This window comes from Haliotis asinina, chromosome 9 (genome assembly GCF_037392515.1).
Source record: "Haliotis asinina isolate JCU_RB_2024 chromosome 9, JCU_Hal_asi_v2, whole genome shotgun sequence".
In the NCBI taxonomy this organism is placed as follows: domain Eukaryota; kingdom Metazoa; phylum Mollusca; class Gastropoda; order Lepetellida; family Haliotidae; genus Haliotis; species Haliotis asinina.
In genome coordinates this window covers 22,011,326-22,038,985 of record NC_090288.1, presented here as the reverse complement: position 1 = coordinate 22,038,985, position 27,660 = coordinate 22,011,326, and the positions used below count along the sequence as shown (strand labels likewise).

Here is a 27,660-nt window from a genome sequence, read left to right as displayed (position 1 = left end):
TGGACGTCCTCAACCACACCCTCGCTCAAGTCCACGACCAGAACCACATTTACGTGGACGTCCTGAGCCACACCCTCACTCAAGTCCACGACCATAACCACATTTACATGGACGTCCTCAACCACACCCTCACTCAAGTCCATGACCATAACCACATTTACATGGACGTCCTCAGCCACACCCTCACTCAAGTCCACGACCATAACCACATTTACATGGACGTCCTCAACCACACCCTCACTCAAGTCCACGACCATAACCACATTTACGTGGACGTCCTCAGCCACACCCTCACTCAAGTCCACAACCATAACCACATTTACATGGACGTCCTCAACCACACCCTCACTCAAGTCCACGACCATAACCACATTTACGTGGACGTCCTCAACCACACCCTCACTCAAGTCCACAACCATAACCACATTTACATGGACGTCCTCAACCACTTCCTCACTCAAGTCCACGACCATAGCCACATTTACGTGGACGTCCTCAACCACACCCTCACTCAAGTCCACGACCATAACCACATTTACATGGACGTTGTCAACCACACCCTCACTCAAGTCGACGACCATAACCACATTTACGTGGACGTCCTCAACCACACCCTCACTCAAGTCCATGACCATAACCACACCCTCACTCAAGTCCACAACCATAACCACATTTACGTGGACGTCCTCAACCACACCCTCACTCAAGTCCACGACCATAACCACATTTACATGGACGTCCTCAACCACACCTTCGCTCAAGTCCACGACCATAACCACATTTACGTGGACGTCCTCAACCACACCTTCGCTCAAGTCCACGACCATAACCACATTTACGTGGACGTCCTCAGCCACACCCTCGCTCAAGTCCACGACCATAACCACATTTACGTGGACGTCCTCAGCCACACCCTCGCTCAAGTCCACGACCATAACCACATTTACGTGGACGTCCTCAACCACACCTTCGCTCAAGTCCACGACCATAACCACATTTACGTGGACGTCCTCAACCACACCCTCACTCAAGTCCATGACCATAACCACACCCTCACTCAAGTCCACAACCATAACCACATTTACGTGGACGTCCTCAACCAAACCCTCACTCAAGTCCACGACCATAACCACATTTACATGGACGTCCTCAACGATACCCTCACTCAAGTCCACGACCATAACCACATTTACATGGACGTCCTCAACCACACCTTCACTCAAGTCCACGACCATAACCACATTTACATGGACGTCCTCAACCACACCTTCGCTCAAGTCCACGACCATAACCACATTTACGTGGACGTCCTCAACCACACCTTCGCTCAAGTCCACGACCATAACCACATTTACGTGGACGTCCTCAGCCACACCTTCGCTCAAGTCCACGACCATGACCACATTTACGTGGACGTCCTCAACCACACCCTCGCTCAAGTCCACGACCATAACCACATTTACGTGGACGTCCTCAGCCACACCCTCGCTCAAGTCCACGACCATAACCACATTTACGTGGACGTCCTCAACCACACCCTCGCTCAAGTCCACGACCATAACCACATTTACGTGGACGTCCTCAGCCACACCCTCGCTCAAGTCCACGACCATAACCACATTTACGTGGACGTCCTCAGCCACACCCTCGCTCAAGTCCACGACCATAACCACATTTACGTGGACGTCCTCAGCCACACCCTCGCTCAAGTCCACGACCATGAACACATTTACGTGGACGTCCTCAACCACACCCTCACTCAAGTCCACGACCATGACCACATTTACGTGGACGTCCTCAACCACACCCTCACTCAAGTCCACGACCATAACCACATTTACGTGGACGTCCTCAGCCACACCCTCACTCAAGTCCACGACCATAACCACAATTATGTGGACGTCCTCAACCACACCCTCTTAAGTCCATGACCATAACCACATTTACATGGACGTCCTCAACGATACCCTCACTCAAGTCCACGACCATAACCACATTTACATGGACGTCCTCAACCACACCTTCACTCAAGTCCACGACCATAACCACATTTACATGGACGTCCTCAACCACACCTTCGCTCAAGTCCACGACCATAACCACATTTACGTGGACGTCCTCAACCACACCCTCACTCAAGTCCACGACCATAACCACATTTACGTGGACGTCCTCAGCCACACCCTCACTCAAGTCCATGACCATAACCACATTTACGTGGACGTCCTCAACCACACCTTCGCTCAAGTCCATGACCATAACCACATTTACGTGGACGTCCTCAACCATACCCTCACTCAAGTCGACGACCATAACCACATTTACGTGGACGTCCTCAACCACACCTTCGCTCAAGTCCACGACCATAACCACATTTACGTGGACGTCCGCAGCCACACCCTCGCTCAAGTCCACGACCATAACCACATTTACGTGGACGTCCTCAACCACACCCTCGCTCAAGTCCACGACCATAACCACATTTACGTGGACGTCCTCAACCACACCTTCGCTCAAGTCCACGACCATAACCACATTTACGTGGACGTCCTCAGCCACACCCTCGCTCAAGTCCACGACCATAACCACATTTACGTGGACGTCCTCAGCCACACCCTCGCTCAAGTCCACGACCATCACCACATTTACGTGGACGTCCTCAACCACACCCTCACTCAAGTCCACGACCATGACCACATTTACGTGGACGTCCTCAGCCACACCCTCACTCAAGTCCACGACCATAACCACATTTACGTGGACGTCCTCAGCCACACCCTCGCTCAAGTCCACGACCATAACCACATTTACGTGGACGTCCTCAGCCACACCCTCGCTCAAGTCCACGACCATAACCACATTTACGTGGACGTCCTCAGCCACACCCTCGCTCAAGTCCACGACCATAACCACATTTACGTGGACGTCCTCAACCACACCCTCACTCAAGTCCACGACCATAACCACATTTACGTGGACGTCCTCAGCCACACCCTCACTCAAGTCCAGGACCATAACCACATTTACGTGGACGTCCTCAACCACACCCTCGCTCAAGTCCACGACCATAACCACATTTACGTGGACGTCCTCAGCCACACCCTCGCTCAAGTCCACGACCATAACCACATTTACGTGGACGTCCTCAGCCACACCCTCGCTCAAGTCCACGACCATAACCACATTTACGTGGACGTCCTCAGCCACACCCTCGCTCAAGTCCACGACCATAACCACATTTACGTGGACGTCCTCAACCACACCCTCACTCAAGTCCACGACCATAACCACATTTACGTGGACGTCCTCAGCCACACCCTCACTCAAGTCCATGACCATAACCACATTTACGTGGACGTCCTCAACCACACCTTCGCTCAAGTCCATGACCATAACCACATTTACGTGGACGTCCTCAACCATACCCTCACTCAAGTCGACGACCATAACCACATTTACGTGGACGTCCTCAACCACACCTTCGCTCAAGTCCATGACCATAACCACATTTACGTGGACGTCCTCAGCCACACCCTCGCTCAAGTCCACGACCATAACCATTTACGTGGACGTCCTCAACCACACCCTCACTCAAGTCCACGACCATAACCACATTTACGTGGACGTCCTCAGCCACACCCTCACTCAAGTCCACGACCATAACCACATTTACGTGGACGTCCTCAGCCACACCCTCACTCAAGTCCACGACCATAACCACATTTACATGGACGTCCTCAACCACACCCTCACTCAAGTCCACGACCATAACCACATTTACATGGACGTCCTCAATCACATTCTCATGGACATCCACAGCCACATTAATATTCACTTCAAAGTCAACAACTATATTCCTGACCGCATCCAGATTCACGTTGACATCACATGACATTGTCAGTGATAATTATTAATAATAATGATAATCCATTTGCCTCATTGAATTACTGTGCTGTGTTGAGATGACATGTCTTATGAGGGTTTATATCTGTCCACAGTACCTGAAACTTCAGGGTCCGTACTGCCCATAACAACTGACCCAGGAACAGCACATGGAGCTGGTGGAGAGGCTGTGTTGGTCACTGTGTATACGGGGCAATTCAATATTGACTGCTGGCCAACACCACTTGTTGGTCCTACCACTTGGTGGTCCTATACCCAAAGCTTATGTTTCATGTTGGCAAGACTCTCCAGGAAATGTGAAGAAATCTGTGATTATTTCCCCTTGGAAAGTGCAAATTGTCTCCCTTGGACCAGTGTTGACTTGTTAGGCTGTGTCTACTCGTTGGAGGCGGCAGGCTGTGGTGTTATTCCCATAATGACATGTACAACTTGCTAACCAAAATATCAGTTGTTTTCATGAGGACACAGGGTCTGAGAGTGGTCACTCAGTATGGATGGTGGGATTTGATGGGTTGGTGGGTGGGAGGGACAGGCGTTGATGACTCACTTGTGCAGGCCCCTGCAGTTGACAGCATATTATCTTCTCAAGTATTACACAGTGTCTCTCAAGCTGTATAGACTAACGATGCACTGTAGGACTGGGTTGTGGTATGATACTTGTTTCTTGACACTGTGCCACAATGAGATACTTGCTTCTTGACACTGTGCCATGATGAGATACTTGCTTTTTGACACTGTGCCACGATGAGATACTTGCTTCTTGACACTGTGCCATGGTGAGATACTTGTCATGACACTGTACCATGGTGAGATACTTGTATCATGACACTGTGCCACGTTGAGATGATTGTACCATGGTGAGATACTTGTATCATGACATTGTGAGCCACGGTGAGATATTTTGTATCCTGACACTGTGTCATGGCGAGATATTTGTGTCATGGCACTGTTTCATTGTGAGATATTTTTGTCACGACACTCTGTCACAGTGTGATACTTGTATCTGGACACTGTCGTGGTGAGATATTTCTAGCACGACAGTGTCAAGGTGAGGTGTTTGTATCATGACGGTGACAAGGTGAGGTGCTTGTATCATGACGGTGCCAAGGTGAGGTGCTTGTACTGAAAGGCTGTGTGTATAGAGGCTATATATCTATACATGACAATGTCAAGGTGAGGTGCTTGTACGGAAAGGCTGTGTGTATAGAGGCTATATATCTATACATGACAATGTCAAGGTGAGGTGCTTGTACTGAAAGGCTGTGTGTATAGAGGCTATATATCTATACATGACAATGCATCTGCAAGAAGGTATGTTACATGGTATAATGAAATTTCTGTTTTCTGATTTTATGTAAAAGAGTGCTCAAACCATTGTTAGCAGAAATAATTGGGGTTTACTGAGTATTCTGTTTGGGTGTGTGTAGTCCTGTGGCTGTAAGACAACTGTCCTGTGTTCATGTTTGGTGGCCTGCAGTATCACCTGTTACAGCTTGTCTCGGCTTTCTTCACTGGTCTTGCTTTTCATCTTTGTTGAAACAGGGTATGAAACGGCAAGGGACCCTCCTAGACCTGATCAACTGTTGTAGTGATTAGCCTGGGTTCACTGAAGCATCATGATGGAGAAACACCCAAGTCGCATACAAGGATGTTATTGTGTCACCTTTGCAAGATGATGCATGTGTGCACATTGTGTGTGTACTGGTTCTTTGAGAGGCATTTTAGAAGTAAAGATGAAGGAAAACCAAGTTATGTGAATAGTCAACTTCCTTATTGCATTGAGTGTGAGACATTTTGGCGTAGGTTCTAACACCATAGCACTTGGTTTTCTTTTGTGTCTGCAGGTGTCAGTGATGCAGGTGTGTAGGTGTCTGGGATGTTCATGTCACCATGTGATGTGTGCACGCAGGTGACTGCGATGCATTGGCAACATGTAAGCTCACATCATTTTATAGAAACACTGCTCCAGATAAGGTGCGTATTTGCGTATTTTGCCCAATAAAAAATCACAATTACTGAATTAATTACAAATCTGGGAGTACAAGAATCACTTATAAACCAATATGTCTGTAATGCCTTGCATATGTTACTCTGTTAAATAAAGTAGCTAGTGTATGATTCATCGTGGCACACAAATGCTGCAACAGCATTAACTAATAGTATCAATGCCTATGTATACATATACTATTATAATTTTAGCCACTGCCCGGGGTTTGCTCTTATAGTCACATGACCTCCATGATGAATATTTAGAAATGTATGGCAATATGACAATTGCTAGAAACATTTGCTAAGGAGATGCATATATATATATATATATATATATATATATATATATATGGGAGAGTTAATTATTTTAACAAGTCAGGTTATACAAAATGATATTTACTCCTCAAAAATTGCAATTACTTATTCATAAACGTTCATGGAAGTAAATAGCAAATTGCTTGAAAAATTAAGAGTTCTGACAAAAACATTTTAAACGTATTCTATGAACAAGGAGCTTTGTTTCTGATGGAATATTGCTAGCGAAACCAAAATATTGTGATCAGATCTGACTTTATGATGAGACCTTCTATTGTGGCGAGATCTGACTTTATGGTGAGACTTCTCTATTTGGTGTGATCTAACTAATGGTGAGACGTAATTCTATAGTGAGACCTGACTCTATAGTGAGACTCCCGTGGAAAAATAATGAGGTAACCTTGGACTCGGCATTTACTGCAGCTCATAATGTTATGTGTACATTGCACTTTCCACTTTTGTCTTTTGTTCCCTGCTTGTGCAGTGTAGGAAAAGCATTGTTTCCCTACAAGCTGAGTGCCTAGAGAACTGTGGTTCCTTCTGTAGTGGCTGTGGTTATCCCAGTGTGTATGCTTGGTGCCATGATGCATCTCTCAGCTTCCTGTATCAACACCCAGTGATAGAAATATATACAGGGATAAAATGGTATACAACAAAATAGTTCAATACATTTTCAGTGGCTGAAGCCACTATTGTATGTTGAATGTTTTAGTTTGGGTACTGTCTATTTCTTTTGCTGGAAATTGTCCTTTTACAATCAAACATCTGGTTTTTATGTACCATGTTGTTTCATAATATCAAAGGCTTGATATTGAGATATGAACTGAGTCATTGAGTGTGTCACTGCAATCTCAACTCAGACACATCCTGAGATTGGAGCATCATGGACGACAGACACTACATCTGCCCAGACACAGGCGTTGACTGACAGCCCAGTTTCAACCCTTGTCTAAACTGGCATTTGGTAGGTCAGTCATAGCTCCACAATAGCCATTACCTTCCTTTTGTGGCCTGCCAACTGACCACCTAACCCATTACCTCACAAAGTGTATCAACTTCCTTGACCACATTTTTTAAAAACATTATTTGGAAAATATCTGCCAATACCTTTTGACTGTTCATTTTGGTTCGTAAATCATACAATCAACTGAAAACTGTTGGTGATAATGAACCAGATGTCTATGACTGAATTAGCCAAAACATTAATCCAGTATGTCCTCTAGACAAGGGTTAAGGAAACAGGGCAGTTAGGTGTCAGTGAGTTCCCCAATGTAAGATTGCCATATGAGTGCCGACTGGATGTCTGGGAGGGGTTTCCTCTTCCCTGCTGCCTGTGTGTGAAATTATCATTGTAGTGATTACATTGTTGAGTTATTGTTGTTACAGGTGTATGTATGGATTGTAATCTAGGATCAATAATTGCAGGTAATGCCTCAACTAGTGCCTGTTATAGGATCATTATTATTTCACCTACTGGAAATACATCTTATGTGTTCTGATGGTAGGCAAGATCATGGAATGCTGGTGTGGTGGACAGGGTACAGGATGTAGGCAGTAATAGCTTATGGGTGGTTGTGTTGGAGAGCTGTCGTAAACCTGTACAGGCTGGGATGTTTTTTCAGACAGTGAAGGCTCTTGCGTGGGTGCAGGTGAACATTGAGGATGTCAGGATGTTTGTGCCAACATTGTGTCCTGTACTGCAGGACTCAATGTTGTAAGCATTTCCTGTGGAAGGACTTAAACAAAGGTTAAGCAAGACATTTGTTTAGAGCAGTCCCGAGTACTTCTGTTTCTGTGTTGGTGAGCTGTGCTGCCCTGTGATGGTGGCCTGTGTAGACAGTATGTGCTGTGTTGTAACCTGCTGTTTTCATAATGCTGTCTGGTGTTTAGTTGTGCATGGTACTATTGCTGAGTCAGTTTGTAGGATGAGCAATTAACATTTTGTCTGTTCCTAACTTGAAGTGGGATTTTGTTGTTGGAAAACAGGCCCTTAGCATATACGGCACTCTGGACCTCATACACTTTCTCAAGCAAAAGTTTGAAATTATTTATAAGATACATTTACGAAAATTGTTAAATTAAAAAGGTTTTGCCATGAACCATATTTGAAGGGTAAGAGGGAGGGAGGTGCTACTACAAAGTGAGTCGAGTCATTGTTTGAATAATGTGTCATTATCAAAAAGTGCTAAAATATCATATCATATTTCAAAACAATTCATTTCATTCTTTTCAGTCATATTTTCTGAAGGATGACAAAAGTGTTATATGACTGCCATTCACTGTGTTAGAACCTACCTGCTTGTCTTGGTGGAATTCAGATAGGGTACACAAATGTGTCTCATCAGCCTGGTGGTGCCAGACCGTGCTGCAACAATTGGTACGAGTTGTGTCCTGACTTAATAGAAGTCTGTAATACATCATCCTTACTGAATGTTGGGCACTGTATATTTTATTTCTTAAGATGTTGTCCTTGGACAAGGTTACTAAGGACAGAATTGTTGTGTGAGTGTTTCACCCTGTGCTTGGTATCAGAGAAAGGGTTTCATTGGGTTTGATCTCAGCCAATCAAAAGAGTGCTAAAATCTTACAGTGATTGGCTCGTGAACCATGTGATAGAGAGGTTTGAGCCAATCATCTGCTATGTTCCATACTGATTGCCAGTGTTGTCCCCGGTCCTGTGTGGGTGGAGTGAGGCTGCCCCAGGCTGTATGCTGGAGATGTACATATACAACAATAAACTTATGCTATGTCAAATATCACTTCTTGTGACTCTGTTGTTCATTAACCCCATATTGTTAGCCAGTGACACAAAACCTTCATGTATATGAGAGTGGCTCAGCCCCCAGAATCTTCAGAAAGTAACATTACCACGGATTGAGTGATTTCTGTAGTTTTATGCCTCACTGAGCAGTATTCCAGCTCTATGGTGGCAGTCTGTAGATAATCAAGTATGGACCAAACATTTCAGCATGAGCACAGATCTACACAACTGGCATACAATGACGTGTTAACTTAGTCAGCAAGCATGACCACAGAGTCTTGTTAGTCACCTCTTATGACAAACATGGGTTTCTGAAGATCAATTCTAACCCAGATCTTCATGGGTACATTACCATGGAAGAGATCAGAGTTTTCTCATGAGTTGATCTCACTATCAGTAGCTGGGTACTATGACACTGGTGTTTTAGCAGCATGTCACACTTGAAACTCTTAACATTGAGGTTTTTTTAAAGATATACTAGTGATCTGGTATTTTCGTATTCTGTTGAATCATGTTTAGAATTGTAGCCGAACTACTCGCAAGGGTTAAAAAATCCTATTGCCTGATGCCCGGGATAAGTCAGTTTTCATTTCAGGCAATAAAATAATGGTATCTTCCTTGTCTGTCACCTACTACATAATTGTCGCTTATGGTTTCAAACTGCAAATAAACTTGGATTTAATTTTATATCTGCTCAAAATGTAGCTATTAAATTTCGCAATGATAAAAAGTAGAGTTATCTTTCCCTCTGTTTATGACTTATTAGATGATTAGTTCAGGAAACATTCACATCAAATACCATGATTTTTCTTTCATAACTTCCTCATGATTATGTCATAAAATCAGTGCAAGTGGAATATTAGGACAAGTTACTTTAAGTCACACGCCCTTTGGCAAGTGACTTTTTACGAAAAAAAATATAAATAAATAAATAAGAAACACTGAACCTCTGTACTCAGTGTGAGGGAGATGGAAAGTGCCTCCAGCCATCTGAAATGGAATCGGCACAATGATCAAGCATAGTGTAAAGGCTATTATAGGCAGATATTTATTATCTTTTGAGGTGATTATTGTCTCAGCAAGTCTGTGCTTGAATATATATGAATCACATGATCACACAGGCATCAAGTGATTGTACTGCATGTTAGTACACACCAGGAAGCAGGAAGACTTCCACACAGTGCCAATAAATGCTTAATCAACCATAGTGCCCTTAGATAGGAAGTGGTCCAGATCCTCCACATCATCCCAATACCTTCAGATGTGGTCTTGTACATAGTTTAACCTGTCGCCTTATGACAGTGGCAGTAAGAAAACTGTGACCTTGCCACCACACCTAAAGTGTTGATAGCAACTGGAACAATGCATATATAAAAGTGTGAACAGAGCTTAAACATAGATTACATAAAATGCATGATACAGACCAATATATAAAAATAAAAACATAACAAAATGAAGCTTTAATATATATAGACAATATCCCAGCCCCAATGACAATCGACAAAAACAGTACATCTCAACAACTAGTACAATCATGAAAGACCTCTTCCCTTAAAATTGAAGTGACAATAATCCACATTCTTAGCTCCATGTGCTTGAATATTTCAGTTCTTAACACTGAGTAAACTATACGTGAAATGAATGCCATATTAGCACTGAACACTGATGAAGTGCTACTGTTCCTTGCACAAGCTGGACAATCTTCACAGCATCAAGATTATTGAACTTTGAGGACTCAAGGAGAAGGGGAGATAACCTGTGCAGCGATTCATTTGGCTGTATGACTGTATCATATTCACACATTGCAAGTATTTGGTAAGAATTGTTCAACTTTGGCGGAATTTAAGTGAGTGAGTAAGTGAGTATGGTTTTATGCTGCTTTTTATCAATACCATGGTGGGGGACACCAGAAATGGGCTTTACACATTAGACTGACGTGGGGAACACAGGTCTTCAGAATGACAACTGCAAGGCTACCCCATTGTTTTTCTGCTATATCAGTATGTTGGGAATTCAAATACCTCATCAGCAGGTCACTGTACATTGAAGGGACCTGTCTATGTAAGCTGAAGTCCTACATTTGTAATATAACATAGTGGGAAACATTTTCCCATGACTACCTTGCCCTTACCTTACAACAGCAGGTGCACATTCCAGGGGCTGAAGATGCACTCAACATCAATACTTGAATCACACATACATCCTGTCTGTCGCTAACAGGGCGGTAACATGATCTAAATGCTAGAATACAGTGGCTCACCTCTACTGAATTAATGTTTAATGTCCAGAAATGAAAATACCTCAAGATTTGGTAAGTGTTTAGTTGTCTTTAAAGGTCACATGCAAAGTAACACATAACTTTGCAGAACAAATCATCAAAAATGCCAATTCAACCTATAAAGTTGAAAAACAAAACCATGTTGAAGAAAAGCCTGTGAAATCAAAGTTCAAACGATTCACTAATTTTCCCCCAGCACTGGGGCAGAATATTTGGATTTACAATCTCAAAGATGAAATGATAAATGATGTTTCTTTAATACTTTTGTTCAGACCAGAGAGACATGGAATTAAAATTCTGAACAATTGATGCTTGCTACTTTAATAAAATGAATGTTAATTATGTCACAGGAAGAGAACATGAACCATCCCATTTCCAATTTACTCCGCAACAGTTGCCATGGTGACAGATAATTGTGGAAGCCAGCATGGCAGTGTCCAATACTGACGAGTGATCTGTTGTGTGTGATAAGCAAGATTTGTCTGAAAGAAAGAAATAATGAAATACTGAGCCATACCTGTAGGAAGTGAATACAGTTTACAACATAATATTCTGATGTCTATGTCTGACTGAATGTTGAATACTTATCAGCCATGTGTTTGTAGACACTTGCAGTAACATAATCAAACCGCAATGATCCCTACAAGTAGCAGCTCAAAAGTAGTCAGTAACTGGTAATACAAGCATGTGACGTGTTTCATAGTAACTTCAAGGATGACCTGACCTTAGATAGACAAGCCCTAGTACTTCATGTTGTAGGATGTGCCAAGATACACAACAATATCAACTTTGATATTTGGTTATCTGGCAGCTGACCACAAGATAATAGTGCATTCCATAAACCATAAAACATTTTCTAACTGGAACCGGTCTTAAAAGGTATAATTACAAGCAGGTTAAGGATTAAATACTTTCTGAAAAAGTCAGATGAAATGTGATATATTTCCATCTAATGACCTGGAACTTGTCATGCCCTGTTAAATCCACCTAAGACATTCAAAAAGAGCCCATCAACGAATAGCTTTGTCAATACTGCCTGCACTACCAGCAGTCCTGATCTGTTACTGACACTGAAACAAGACAATGCTTGCATGACCCTGTCATTGATACCCATGCCTGGTACTGTTGCCTGCTGTGGTCATGAATCTATCATCCTGATACAGCATGGCTGACGTATGTGGACACAAGACACATGCCAGCCACAATAGCAACTACATGTACTCTATCCTTATATGCTGAAAGTAATCTTAGCCTTTAAGACAACCCACACTGGTGAAGTTCCCAACTTGTGCCCTTAATTCTTGAAAAGTTTGTATCCCTAAGAATTCTTAACTTTGATCGAAGCCAATGCGTTAAGAATGGGCTTAAAAAGTTTGTAGGGCTATGAATGTTAGCTAGCCTAGATGGGTCACCTCACACTTAAGATTAAGGTTTTGACGGAAAGACCATGGGAACAAGGATACAGGAAGTTATGCAAAGGCAACTGTAGGCAGAAATCACAGATATTGCTGACTTTAAAACATAATTGGTTGGGACAAAATGCAGAGATGGAACCACTCAGAGATGTACTATCATGAACGGTTGAGTGACCAATCATAATCATTGAACTTAATGGCAACTGTTCCTTGCGTCTCCAGCTTGAAAAGCAGGATGTTGGCTCTGTCTTGAATGCTGGGCTCCAAGTAGGGCATCACCCATCTGAAAACAGAACACACAAGATAACCTATCTACATGGGGTATACACATGGGATCACTAACATAAGAACAGAAATCCCACAGACCAAAATGTATGAGAACACATATGAATCACCCAGGTACAAGGAGACTACACGTAGGATCACCCACATATGGACAATACACAACGGATCACACATCTGTGAGAATACAAACAGGATTACCCATCTACTCTGAGATTACACATTCAGTGCACCCTTTTAAAAGAATACACCAAACAAAATAGACAAAGGCTGATTCAGAATTCCACCTCCCTATTCCGTACTTCCGGAACCACATGAGATGCGCGCGACGCTCAGACGAATCAATACGCTAGCGCTTTGGAATTGGTAAGATGTGTGACAACTGTGCAGAAGAATTCGCTCTATTTCACAATCTATACTGGATTTACGGTTTCATCGTTGTGTTGAACACTTGTAGGAAAGATCACCAGTCAAACTGACGAATTCGTCATTGTGACTGTCAGCAGAGAACAAGTTTAAGACTTTGGGACACATATACGGCCACTGGCCGTGGTGAGCAAAATGGCTACCCCTCGAGAATTTGCCCCACGGGGGATTGAAAACAGAAGTGAGACTGGCACCGCCAACACTTCGCATCGCCTAAATGTATTTGAAAGTCTGACAGAGACTGTGGGAGACCAAGACACCACGGCTCCCCCTTTGATTACAAGGGCTTGTGACAATTCTGAAATGGCCTTGGATGACATATTAAGTGATAATTCTGCTGACATGGCAAACAAGCCCTTGGACAGTGGGTCAATCCCAGTCCCGCTGGAAGCTTTAATCAGGTCAGTTATGTAATCGCATGCTTACAGCATCATGCAGCAACTGAGCTCGACCCTGGCTAAATTTAGCGGCCAGTCATCGAGTTCCGGAAGTTCCGAAGAGGCATGGAGTTTCCCGAACACAAGTAAACAAAGTGAGACAAATCAAAATGGCGACGATACGGATGACGAAGATTGTTTTGAATCTTTGGTTAACAAATGCTCGAAAGAAGACACTGCACAAGAGGATGACATGAGTGTGGTCAACCAAATGGTTATTCAGCTTCAAGATTTCTTCGGTCATGACGAAGAAACAACTGACGGGGTGAGAGACGACTTGGCAACAACAGTAAACACTGGTTTGCGCCAACCACCAAACATGACCAAACTGAAGGAGGTCATGGAAATGTTTTAAACGACCACAGAATTGTGAAAGTATCTCGAGGAGATCTGGAAGGATAGGAACATTTGGTTGACAGCAGTTTATTTGCCAGGAGTAGATAATAGTGAAGCAGTCCGGTATTCTCGTAATAGTACCGATGATAAAGAATGGATGTTAGATCCTGGAGTATGTCAGAAAGTCACTGAAGTGTTTGGCACACCTAATATAGATTTATTTGCCTCACGACTGAATCATCAATTGACTAGATATGTTTCCTGGTTTCCTGACCCAGGTGCAGATGCTGTGAATGCTTTTTATATGTCATGGAGAGAGACTTACAATTACATTTTCTGTCCATTCAGGGTAATTGGGAAAGTGGTGCAGAAGCTTCAAGTAGAAGAAGTGGACGAAGCATTGATGATTGGTCCCATTTGGCCAACCCAGAACTGGTTCAGCAAGCTGTTGGAATTGTCCATAGATTGTCTCAAGTTGCTTCCCAAGTCCAAATCTCTCCTATCGCTGACAAGTCAACCACAAGCCATCCATCCCCTCTATCCAAAATTGAAACTATCAGCATTCAAGTTATCAGGAAAGCGCTCAAAAGTCAAGCCATTCAGGAACCAGTTGCTAACATCATCCTGCAGTCATGGAAGGATTCTACCCACAAGCAATATGGGACATATTTCAAGAGATGGATGTGTTTTTGTCATCAGAGGAATGTCAATCCCTTGTCACCAGCTGTGAATGAGGCACTTGCATTCCTGGAAGGGCTGTACAGACAAGGATTAAGCTACTCGGCTATTAACTCGGCTCGTTCAGCCCTATCTGCAGTAGTGAAATTCAAGAATGTCAGTTTTGGACAACACCCATTGGTAATTCGTTTTAAGAAGGGAATTTATAATTTGCGCCCTTCATTGCCAAAGTACAATGTCACTTGGGATGTTTCAGCAGTGTTGAGACATTTGCAAAGCATGATGGGTGATGATCTTAAGACAGTGACCCACAAACTGTGTATGTTATTGCTGCTGCTGTCTGGACAGAGAGTGCAGTTTCTTCATATGATCGACTACAGAAATGTAGAGCTTAGAGATAATCTAGTGAAAATAAGATTTGGAGATTTACTGAAACAATCCCGACCTGCATACCATCAAGCAGAAATAACTTTGTCAGGTTTCACAGACCCAAATCTCTGTGTAGTGACTTTACTAAGGAACTATTTGAAGAGAACTGGCCACATTAGAGGAGACGAAATTGTTCGTCACCATTCAAAAGCCACACAAAAGAGCCACTACAGATACTATAGCCAGATGGATTAAGACTGTGTTACAAGCGGCAGGCATCTAAATATCTTTAACCCACATAGTGTGCGATCAGCTGCAACAAGTGCAGCTGCATCATCTAAGGTGCCCTTGGAGACAATCTTAAGAACAGCAGGTTGGAGTAAAGACTGTGTCTTCAGACAATATTACAACAAACCGGTGATGAATCATGGCCAATTTGGGCAATCCATTTTGAATTTGTGCCATACCACTTAGGGTGTGGAAACTCATTACAGAATCTGTAGAAACTAGTAACTGAGCAAACAAAGTTGTTTGCGATTTGTGATGATGTTTTAGCATATTTAGTAGACACGTGTATTCTAATAAATTTGCATATAAACTGTATCCGTTGCTTAAAAATATGGTCCTGACTCTAAATATCTCATGCGGTTCCGGAAGTACGGAGCAGGGAGGTGGAATTTAAACGAGACTTACCTGTAAGGTGAAGTTTGATTTAAATTCCACTGACCTATGAAGTACTGAGGGATCACATGCCCACCCTTTCTCCACACCCAAGAATAATTCAGTACCATATTTTTACATTAAAAACTGATTCGTCTGAGCATTGCGCGCATCTCATGTGATCCCTCAGTACTTCATAGGTCAGTGGAATTTAAATCAAACTTCACCTTACAGGTAAGTCTCGTTTAATTTTTAAATTAGAATCCTAGGACTACAAATGGTAGGTCCACCCCCTACCACAGACCAGATGGTCCACCACATACTGCGCATCACAAGGTCCACAAACTACTACAGACAAGATGGTCCACCACATACTGCGATCACAAGGTCCACAAACTACTACAGACCAGATGGTCCACCACATACTGCACATCACAAGGTCCACAAACTACTACAGACCAGATGGTCCACCACATACTGTGCATCACAAGGTCCACAAACTACTACAGGCCAGATGTTCCTTCACCTACTACAGAAAGAAAGTTTACAACCTACAACAGACTTGAAGGTCTCCCATCTACAATAGACCAGAGGATCTGACACCTACTAAAGATGAGAAGGTCCATCAACTACTACAGACCAGAAAGTCCACCCACAACTCCAGACCAGAAAGTGTACCGACTACAACAGACTAGAAGGTCCACCAACAACTACAGACAAGAAGGTCCATTAACAACTACAGACCATGTCCACCACCTACTACAAACCAAAAGGTTCTGCACCTACTGCAGACCAGAAGGAGCATCAAATACTACAGACAAGAAGAATTACAGCCTACGACAGACTTGAAGGTCTACCATCTACAACAGACCAGAAGCTCTGACAACTACTAAAGACAACAAGGTCCCGTCCTAAACTACTACACACCAAAAGGTTCACCCACAACTCCAGACCAGAAAGTCCAGAACGTCCACCAATGACTACAGACAAGAAGGTCCATTAACAACTACAGACCATGTCCACCACCTACTACAAACCAAAAGGTTCACCCAAAACTCCAGACCAGAAAGTCCAGAACGTCCACCAATGACTACAGACAAGAAGGTCCAATAACAACTACAGACCATGTCCGGTGTATTCCTTACAAGGGTTGCACTAGACTGTTATGCAGTGTGATGTATCTCATACTACAGAAACTGTGTACACTGATATGCCATGAGATTACTTCATACTGTGGGAACTGTGTGTTTTAATACAGCATGTGATGTACTTTGTACAGTAATAATTGTGGTCATCGCTTCTACTTTTGCGTTGTGTTTCATACTGTAAGGCATTGTGTTCTTTTTTCGTTTTTTTACAATACTATGTCTTGTGATGTTTCTTTACTTGAGCTGTATAGACTTCTGTGCAAGGTGATGCATACTGTAAAGAACTGTATACATTGCTGTGTCATGTGAAGTACTCTATACCGTAAACACTCTATACTCTACTGTGTTATACAATATCTTTCATGCTACATGAAACTGTACTTTTATTACATCATGTGATGGACTTCGTACTACAAAACTCATCGCTTTACCATGCAAAGTACAAACTTTGCCCTGTCATATTTCAATACTGTTAAAGACTGCACACTGCTGTGCACTCCATACTGTGCCATACTGCACACCGCTGTGCACTCCATACTGCACACTACTGTGCAATCCATACTGCACACTGCTGTGCACTCCATAATGCACCATACTGCACACTGCTGTGCACTCCATACTGCACACTGCTGTGCACTCCATACTGCACCATACTGCACACTGCTGTGCACTCCATACTGCACATTATATCTATGGGGAAATAAAAAAGAAAAAAAAACAACTACAGACCAGAAGGTCCTCCATCTACTAAAGACCAGGTCCACCACCTACTACAGGCCAAAAGGTTCTGCACCTACTGGAGACCAGAAAGTCCTTTACCTAAAAGTCCACTGCCTGCTACAGACTAGAAGGTCCACCACCTACTACAAACCAGAAGGTCCACCAACTACTACTACCACTACTACAACACCAGCTACTAACACAATCCTTGTATCCCTACCTGATGACATCTGTGTCAATCTTGCCAAAGTCCTCTCTATACCACTGAAAGAGCTTGGACAACCAGATCTCATCAGTCTCCGTGAACATTGACACTTCTTGTTTACAGAAGTTCTTACTGGCTCCCTCCAGTGCCTGTTCCAGGTTGTCCTCTCCGTACACCTGGATAGCTGGGCATGACTGCAACAGAATATTCAGTTACTGTTTCTCTCTACACCTGAAGACTGTAACACAAAAGTCAGTTAACTCCGCTTGACAAACACCACATGTATAACTCCGGCTGGTCAATTTATCAGGATATGTGGGAATTAAGTTCATCTCCCTGATGTTTCCTAAAAGAAAGTCTGTCAAGAGTTACCTACCTTAGCCCCACACACTAATGCAAAGTGTATGCGTGGGTCAGTTGTCAACATTTTGTACTTCAAGCGGGGATCGTTTGGACCAAACGGTAGTTCTGTGGAGGCAGGATGCGCCTTGTTGCCTGGCAAGAAATCAACCACTATCACTCTTATCACACTTTGTAGAGGTACATCTGTTAAATGAAATGTTTACTACATTAAACTGATAGCAGGCTCCTGCATTACGATGGAATGATTCAGTCATGAAGATTCTTGCAGTGTTCTCAACCTTGGCAGTCAAAGCAAGGAAAAACATTATATATTAAATAACAATTTTGTTAAATTCAGGGTATTAGAATATTCAACTTCATATATCAATTACACAAAAATACACATAAACCTTCTTCCTTCTTGGGCACATGATCAGTATTATGAGTAAAGACCTATCTCTCAGTCAGCACCCCATGTTCAGTGTCATCCAGGGTAAAGACATACCTTTCAGCTTCCTATGTTCAATGTCACCCAGAGTAAAGAACTTTCTCTCAGCCAGCATCCCATGTTCTATGTCATCCTGGGTGAAGAGCTACCTCTTGCAACCCATGTTCAGTGTTGTCCAGAGTAAAGACCTATCTCTAAAAATCCATGCACAGTGTTGTCCAGAGTAAAGACCGTGGCTCTCAGCCAGCACCCCATGTTCAATGTCATCCAGTGTAAAGACCTACCCCTCAGCAATCCATGTTCAAAGTCATCCAGGGTAAAGACCTACCACTCGCAACCATGTTCATTGTCATCCAGAGCAAAGACCCCTCAGCCAGCACACCATGTTCAACGTTGTCCAGAATAAGACCTACCTCTCAGCACCCCATCTTCAATGTTGTCCAGGGCAAAGACCTATCTCTCAGCACCCCATCTTCAATGTTGTCCAAGGTAAAGACCTATCTCTCAGGCAGCGCCCCATGTTTAATGTCATCCAGAGGAAAGACCTACCCCTCAGCCAGTACCTCATGCTCAGTGTCATCCAGGGTCAAGACCTACCTCTCAGCACCCCATGTTCAATGTCGTCCAGGGTAAAGACCAGTCCTGCAATCTTGTAAGCTGTGGTCCTCCAAAACTGATTCACTTTTAGCACCGAGTCAGGCAGCACTGATTCCTCTGCTAAGCCATGGATGGTTAAAGCATTATATATGTCTGGGAGAATAGTCAAGGTGTACGTAACAAGTAAAATCCCATGTTAACGATAAGACAACACTGATTAAATGGTCTGTATTATACTGAGTTCAATTCAGTTAGTTCTGCATCAGCTGACATGTGAGGCAAGATAATTCCTCAATCCCCAAGAGGAAGGTGTCTGCACACTTTGGATTCAAATGAGAACAAGGCCAGTGAGGACAAGGTCTGTGGGGACCACAGGTGAGGATGAGGTCAGTGGGGGCTGTAGGTGAGGGTGAGGTATCTGGGGACTGCAGGTGAGGAAAAAGATGAGGATGATGTGGGGAGGTGGGGCTGGAGGGCAGACGAGGAGAAAGAAGGGGGTAGAGCGAAAGGGGAGTTGGAGTGTGGTTGCAGGTGAGGACAGGGTCTCTAGGAAGTGCAGGTGAGGATGAGGCTGATTGGGGGGACTGCAGGTGAGGAATGCTGGAGAGGGTGCAGTAAGGTGGGGGGTGCAAGATATGCCTTTACAGTTGGGAATATGCATACACATTCAGACATGCCCCGATGACAGCCCCACTTCAATGCCTGTGTCACACCTTGCGCTGAGGTTTCAGGGTCCCTCCAGCAGACACCTCTACTGAGTTGATATCCATGCTGACCAAAGTATATGAGGTGTGATATATTTACAAAAAGAACAATATTACGACCTGACCTCCTTGATCACAATATTTCCTGCCAACAAATTGAAACTGCCTGTAATGCACATTGTAATGAACAACTGACACCAATTACAAGCCTGATTATTTAGTCATTTTATCAATAAAGTGAGTGAGTATAGATTGACGCAGCACTGAGCAATATGCAAAATATATGGCAGTTGTCTGTGAATATTCAAGTCTGGACCAGACAATCCAGTGATCAAAAGCACGAGGACCGATCTTCACAACTGGGATAGGATGACAAGTGTCAGTAAGCCTGACCACCCAATCCCATTAATCAAGCATTTGTTACTAAAGATCAATTTTAATCAGGATCTTCATGCGTATATATCATTTGAAGTTCCAATAGGATTGAAATACTTAACTACTTAAAAAAAAACCTTCACAGCATCATGATAATACACAATCGTAAACCACAGTTAAGTGCAACATGTCGTCACAAAATGTCGAGAATATACAAACTATTAATTGTAATGTTAATGTACAGTGTTGTAATATGATGCAATATTTTTGCAGCAAATGTAGTAAAGAACTATGAAATCACACCTTAATCTGAAATGTCAGGACGTGTCTATAGTTACAGTCTGTCCATAGTAGTTGTAGGCTGTCTATAGTAGTTGTAGGCTGTATGTAGTAGTTGTAGGCTATCTGTAGTTACAGGTTGTCTGTAGTAGTTGCATGTTGTCTGTAGTGGTTGTAGGGTGTCTGTACTTGTAAGCTGTCTGTAGTTACAGGCTGTCTGTAGTAGTTATAGGCTGCCTGTAGTTGTAGGCTGTTTGTAGTAGTTGTTGGCTGTCTGTAGTAGTTGTAGGCTGTCTGTAGTAGTTGTTGGCTGTCTGTAGTTACAGGCTGTCTGTAGCAGTTGTTGGCTGTCTGTAGTAGTTGTAAGCTGTCTGTAGTAGTTGTTGGCTGTCTGTAGTAGTTGTAGGCTGTCTGCAGCAGTTACAGGTTGTCGGTAGTAGTTATAGGCTGTCTGTAGTTATACGCTGTCTGCAGTAGTCATAGGCTGCCTGTAGTTGTAGGCTGTTTGTAGTAGTTGTTGGTTGTCTGTAATAGTTACAGGCTGTCTGTAGTAGTTATAGGCTGTCTGTAGTTACAGGCTGTCTGTAGTAGTTGTAGGCTGTCTGTAGTTACAGACTGTCTGTAGTTACAGGCTGTCTGTAGTAGTTTTAGGCTGTTTGTAGTAGTTGTAGGCTGTTTGTAGTAGTTGTAGGCTGTCTGTAGTTACAGGCTGTCTGTAGTAGTTGTAGGCTGTATGTAGTACCTATAGGCTGTCTGTAGTAGTATGCTCTTTTGTCTGTAGTTGTAGACTGTCTATATAGTTGTAGGCTATCTGTAGTAGTTGTAGGCTGTCTGTAGTAGGTTTAGGCTGTCTGTAGTAGTAGGCTCTTTTGTAGTAGTTGTAGGCTGTCTGTAGTTACAGGCGGTCTATAGTAGTTGTAGGCTGTCTGTAGTTGTAGGTTGACTGTAGTAGTTTCAGGCTGTCTGTAGGTATAGGCTGTCTGTAGTAGTTGTAGGCTGTCTGTAGTTGTAGGCCATTTGCAGTAGTTGTAGGCTGTTTGTAGGTAGAGGCTGTCTGTAGTAGTTTTACACTGTCAGCAGTAGCTGTAGGCTGTCTGTAGTAGTTGTAGGTTGTTTGTAGGTACAGGCTGTCTGTAGTAGTTCTAGACTGTGGGTAGTAGCTGTAGGCTGTCTGTAGTAGCTGTAGGCTGTCTGTAGTAGTTATAGGCTGTCTGTAGTCACAGGCTGTCTGTAGTAGCTGTGGGCTGTCTGTAGTTATAGGCTGTCTGTAGTAGTAGGCTCTTTTGTAGTAGTTGTAGGCTGTCTGTAGTAGTTGTAGGCTGTCTGTAGTAGTAGGCTCTTTTGTAGTAGTTGTAGGCTGTCTGTAGTTACAGGCTGTCTGTAGTAGTTGTAGGCTGTCTGTAGTTGTAGGCTGTTTGTAGGTAGAGGCTGTCTGTAGTAGTTTTAGATTGTCAGCAGTAGCTGTAGGCTGTCTGTAGTAGTTGTAGGTTGTTTGTAGGTACAGGCTGTCTGTAGTAGTTCTAGACTGTCAGTAGTAGCTGTAGGCTGTCTGTAGTAGTTGTAGGCCGTCTGTTCTAAAGACATATTAACAACTGAAGTATTACTAAGTTAAAGGACAAAAGGCTGTCACAGCTGCTGCCTGAATGTATATTCAATCTTGTCCTTCACACTCAATGAACCCATGTAGACGAGGTAATTACGGCTTGTGATGTGAACAAATCAACTGCTCAACAACCATAATGGGCCTTGTCATACTAAAGGCAAAGTTTATCATTGGAAGAAATAATAGATAATAATAAGTAATGAATTTTAATATTTCATCTCAAGAAATTATTGATATATTCCATGCGGGAAGCTATATTTAGATGAATGCACAGTATTCCACAAAGTGAAAATCTTTACTTTAATAAAACATGTCACTAATGAGGTTTATCCACAATGATCATGGCGATGATGAACTTGTGGATCATTTCAAATTCAGCTTTCTGTTTCTTTACACAGGAGAGGTGCTCAGAAACTACAAATATCAACATAACTAATTTAATATCTAGCAACTGTAAATTCAGATCCTATCCACTCATTACCAGTTTGTGTGGTGGTGCTGTAAATTTAGTTCCCATTAATCCACAATCACTTTGTGATATGAGGCAGTCTAATTATACTTAGTCTCAGTGTATTTCGTTACACTCCACCGCTGAGTCTAACAAAACCTAGTAGAAGGTCACGTCAGGTAACCTTTGAGCGACCAATGACCGTGGAGTCAAACATGAGATGGTTAAATAGATTTAATCCACATATAACACAGTTATTTGACCTGCAGTATATACGCTTATGGTTTTCTGTTGACATGGTTACCATTTGCTAATATTTCCGCAAGATGACATCCTTGAACACTGCCAAAAACACCATTTTCAGCGACTGTTTAATCACAGTTGTCATGGTTGTACGTAAACCTTGGGCATCACCTGTAAGCGAGCGTACGCTATACAGCACTCGGAATCATTTGGGTACGAACCTTTTTGAGATAAAAAGTTTAAACGGTATGTGCGAATGTCCACTTTCGCCATTTGGTAAGCTCTGTTCTGATTGGTCAATCTCAAAGGTTAGACTCAGTAGTGGAGTGTAATGAAAAGTACTGAGGATAAGTTTACTTAGACTGTGATATGAGATGCCTCTAATGTGTTAGATAAATCAGCCAACGCCTACAGCAGCAGCTCAACAACAGAGATTACAAGCTACAAGGAAAGTGGAGATATGTGTCCCTGTTTAGAGAGGCATGAATAAGTTTGATAGCAATGGGTCCAGTACAAGCATGTGTACCTACTATCTGATAAACATATACAATGACTAAAATTCTGAAATTAAAGTTACACTAAACATTGAATACAATGTGTTGAAGTTTCATGGGACTGAATTACTGAATCTGTTTAGTGTTTCAAGCTGTAGATGACAAACAGACAGACATGACTGTAGCAATATCTGAAATAACATGGACCACAGGCAAACTGTAGCGCAAATCGTCTTGTGCAGCATAGAGAATATGACAAGTCCTCTTATATGCAAGCAAAGCGAGCAAAGGTTGGCAACGAACTTCCCTCGTTTCGGATCGTAAAATATTTTTCATGTCCAAATAAAATATTGCCACCATCAAAGGTACACTCATATTTCCTCACTTGGTTGTGCTCTCAGATTTCCTACCCCTTGTTTAATAATTACTCACTTGAAATGTTTTATTCAACATTTTAAGCGCCACATGTGTTCAGATCATCCTCCATTACCCCTGATATCTCCTTGAACTAAGTGAGGGAACAAGATTAAGCAGAAGATAAAAGAAATACCATATTGCCTAATTTTTATCATGAACCCGTTGGAGTTTCTTTGTCTTATCTGTTGTCGCTATTGTTAGAATTTTCGTTCCATTTACTCTACATAAGAAAAACCCCAATAAAGCAGGGGAGGTAACTGTAAGTATTCCATATGGAATAATACCCTCCTAATCCTTCACTCCATATAACTAGAAGCTGGAAGGGGGAATGGAGAGGAAGATTGGTCTGATGTACCATGAGTTGGAGTAAGGATGCCTGAGTGAAGATATTTATTACACAATTAGTGTGACTGACTTAGAGAAAAGTGTAGTTATCTCCGCAGTGAATAAACATATTTATTACACAATTAGTGTGACTGACTTAGAGGAAAGTGTAGTTATCGGTGCAGTGAATGAACATATTTATTACATAATTAGTGTGACTGACTTAGAGGAAAGTGTAGTTATCTGTGTAATGACAGCCCTGTGATAATAAATTGTCAGCTGGAGTAAGGATGCTTGAGTGAACATATTTATTAAATAATTTTGAAGTGATGTCATTTTACTTGACTGACACTTGTCATGACCTGTATTTAAGCATATTGACACAGTAAACAGCTGATTTTTCTCAATCAAAATTTTCTCCTTCTCTCGACACGCCCTGTAAGTTTGGGAATCCTATGTGCCAGCACTAAGTCTTGACATTTGCTTTTGAACAAAGGGATCATTTGATGATATTGTAAGCGTTGATGTCATTGAAAATGGGTTTCACACATTGCACATACGTGGGGAATTGAACCAGGGTCTTCGGCATGACGAGCAAACGCTTTAACCACTAGGCTACCCCAACGCCCCTGTGATGAATGTAGTTAAATAAGATGTGTCTATCATCTTGTGACATGAAGATTTTCATATTTTCTATTAACTTAATGACAGATGCATTATTGTTCACAAGACACATGAAATGTTGTTTAGTTATACCGACAGTGTAACCAGGTCATCCAAGCCAAAGAAGCATGAAATGCCTGAAGTTATATTTATCTCAAACCCACTGTTTATTGCAGATAAATCAAAGCCTCATACAAACAGGGCCATTTGAATCCACAGGCTCTGCAGTTCCTCAATCACGACAATGTACATCCCCATTAAAATACGAGCTGAATTGCTTGGAATGACTTGCAATTAACCAACAATGTCCCAAACCACTTGCACTGTCCACAATACTATAATTATTTCAATTTCAATCAAGATTACATCAATAATAAGAACAAGTTGTCCCCATAAAAGCCTGGCATCCTTCAAGACCTGCCAACTTAAGGAAATAATTAGTACACATGCATGAACTCATCATATAGCAAAGCCTTGGAGCAGGGATAAGGGTTATGTTCTTACGCTGCAAAGTTCAGCCATTGTCACTTATTGGGGCAGAGACACCAGCCTCAGGAAGTACAGAGCATGCGGTATAATCGGTGTCATGGATTAGTAATTTAGTAAAAAGAGTGGTTCTTGGTGACACGTCTGACTGGTGTTCACATGCTGCCTATGTTTTGTAATCCTAGGTCTATAAATCTGTCACACTTCATAAGACATGCTATAATTACTGATTACTAGTATACTAACTGGCAAAAAAAAGTCACTGATATCACCAAGAATTTCAAGTATGTTCATAAAACATGACATATACATCCTGTTGATCTCACTTACTCTAAAACAACACATATGTATCACGTTCAGATGTTTCCACAAGTCTCATAGAGCCTACTTTGGACAATGGATTCCCAGCTGAAATAAGCATGAAAAAACCATGGTATACCATGGTATACCATGGTAGACCATGGTTCACAGACCATGGTTTCCATGGTCTAGCACGGCTTACCACATCCGGTAAATGGCACCACAGTTTACCATGGTAAAATAAGACCATGGTCTACCATGGTCAACCATGGCAGAATTAGACCATGGTAAGCCATGGTCTACCATGGTAGCAAGACCATGGTGGCGGTAAATGGCACCACAGTTTACCATGGTAAAATAAAACCGTGGTCTACCATGGTAAAAAGTGACTATGGTGTACCATGGTAAACCATGGTAAAAGAAAAACCATGGCATACCATGGTCTACCATGGTAAACCAGAATAAAATAAGACCATGGTGGACCATGGTCATCCATGGCAAAAAAAGACCATGGTTAACCATGGTCTACCATGGTAACAAAACATCATGGTGGTAGTAAATGGCACCACAGTTTACCATGGTTAAGTAAAACCATGGTCTACCATTGCAGAAAGAGACCATGGTGTACCATGGTTTGCCATGGTAAAAGGAGACCATGGTGTACCATTTATTACTACTGAAAAAAATGAGACCATAGTAAGTACAGCATGTTCGTTAGATTGCACAACAGTTTACCATCAGAATAACCTTTGGTTAATGAGACCATGTTGAAAACCAACCATACCACACCACAACCTACATAGAAAATTGATATAGCACAAACACCATGGCATAGAAATCAATTAGAATATCAAATATTAAAGAATTAACATAAAAAAGACCCATGCACTGAAAACAAACTGTTTACATTACGAAGACAAAGTTTATTACGAACATTGCCTCAGATTTAAATGAAAGACAATTTGACGATAGCTGTTGGAAAGCTCACAGGGATTGTGGGATATCCTGTGCAGCTAGAAATATAAATCCAGTTACACTGCTGAGGAAAAATGGTATGTGGACATGTTCATCTTTTTTCAGAAGACATTATTATTTATTATTTTAAAACAGAAATGGGATGTCCTTCAGTCTGTATCCAGGAAAATGAACTCTTTCGGGACAACATTTCATGCAGTAATATACAATTTCAGAAATCCCATTAGACTATTTGATTTAAAAGTAGACACAATGAGAGTCACGACCAACACAGAATTTACAGGAGTGCCCCAAATCATCTACCTGGAAGTTGTACAGGGGGCATCACAATTTCTCTCAGACAAGACAGGATTATACACACATGTTGGAAGAACCTTCACGAAGAGCAGTGGGGACATCACAGAAGATACCCACTTTGCTTCAGGGATAGTGCGTGAGTGAGTGACTGACTGAGTTTAGTTTTGCTCCACTTTTAGCAATGCTCCAGCAATAGCACGGCGACAGACACCAGAAAGGGGCTACACACACTGTACCCAGGAGAGGAATCGAATCTAAGTCTTCAGTTTGAAGAGCAAATGGCTCTGGAACATAACTTAATCTTCAGGTTTCAACATTAGTACCATTTCTTCAGAACTGTCCAGTGGAAATCTGAAAAACACACAAACAACATTTAATAACAGTGTTTCCCCATTTCAAAGGTTCTTAAGCAAATATTGAAATTGTGTTGTTTAATTGTATATTTATAACTGCTGAAAAAATGTTAAGTATTTTCCCATACTTCAGATATTTTTTCACCTGAGTATTATACTAAATCATGTTATTTAAAAACATTTCTATACATTAATGACTTTGAATCACTTTCTTTTAATGTGAAGAGTGTATATCAGTAGCAAAACATGCAATAGAAGTCAAAACACAAAACTGGCTTCCAAATCACTTGTCTACATTCATAACCAAATACATAATGCATAAATGCATAAAATTTCAAAATACTTATAATAATCAGCACTATCATAATATTGATAAAAACGTATCTCAAA

The 27,660-nt window shown here is 42.1% G+C and overlaps 2 protein-coding genes across 2 annotated transcripts in view; one reads left to right on the top strand and one right to left on the bottom strand.

The window, feature by feature from the left end:
• The window catches only part of LOC137295826 (leucine-rich repeat protein SHOC-2-like), a 29,778-nt gene extending 24,129 nt beyond the window's left edge, over nucleotides 1-5,649 (top strand). The window contains exon 18 of the mRNA XM_067827380.1: nucleotides 3,999-5,649. Coding sequence (XP_067683481.1) covers nucleotides 3,999-4,031 — 33 coding nt within the window. The 3' untranslated portion in view covers nucleotides 4,032-5,649. The remainder of the gene's footprint in view (nucleotides 1-3,998) is intronic.
• Nucleotides 5,650-9,993: 4,344 nt separating this feature from the next.
• The window catches only part of LOC137296268 (uncharacterized), a 36,808-nt gene continuing 19,141 nt past the window's right edge, over nucleotides 9,994-27,660 (bottom strand). Inside the window, exons 3-6 of the mRNA XM_067828020.1 lie at nucleotides 19,310-19,462; nucleotides 18,299-18,417; nucleotides 17,938-18,116; nucleotides 9,994-12,944 (exon numbers count right to left, since the gene is read on the bottom strand). Of these exons, the coding sequence (XP_067684121.1) occupies nucleotides 12,818-12,944; nucleotides 17,938-18,116; nucleotides 18,299-18,417; nucleotides 19,310-19,462 (578 nt within the window). The 3' untranslated portion in view covers nucleotides 9,994-12,817. The remainder of the gene's footprint in view (nucleotides 12,945-17,937; nucleotides 18,117-18,298; nucleotides 18,418-19,309; nucleotides 19,463-27,660) is intronic.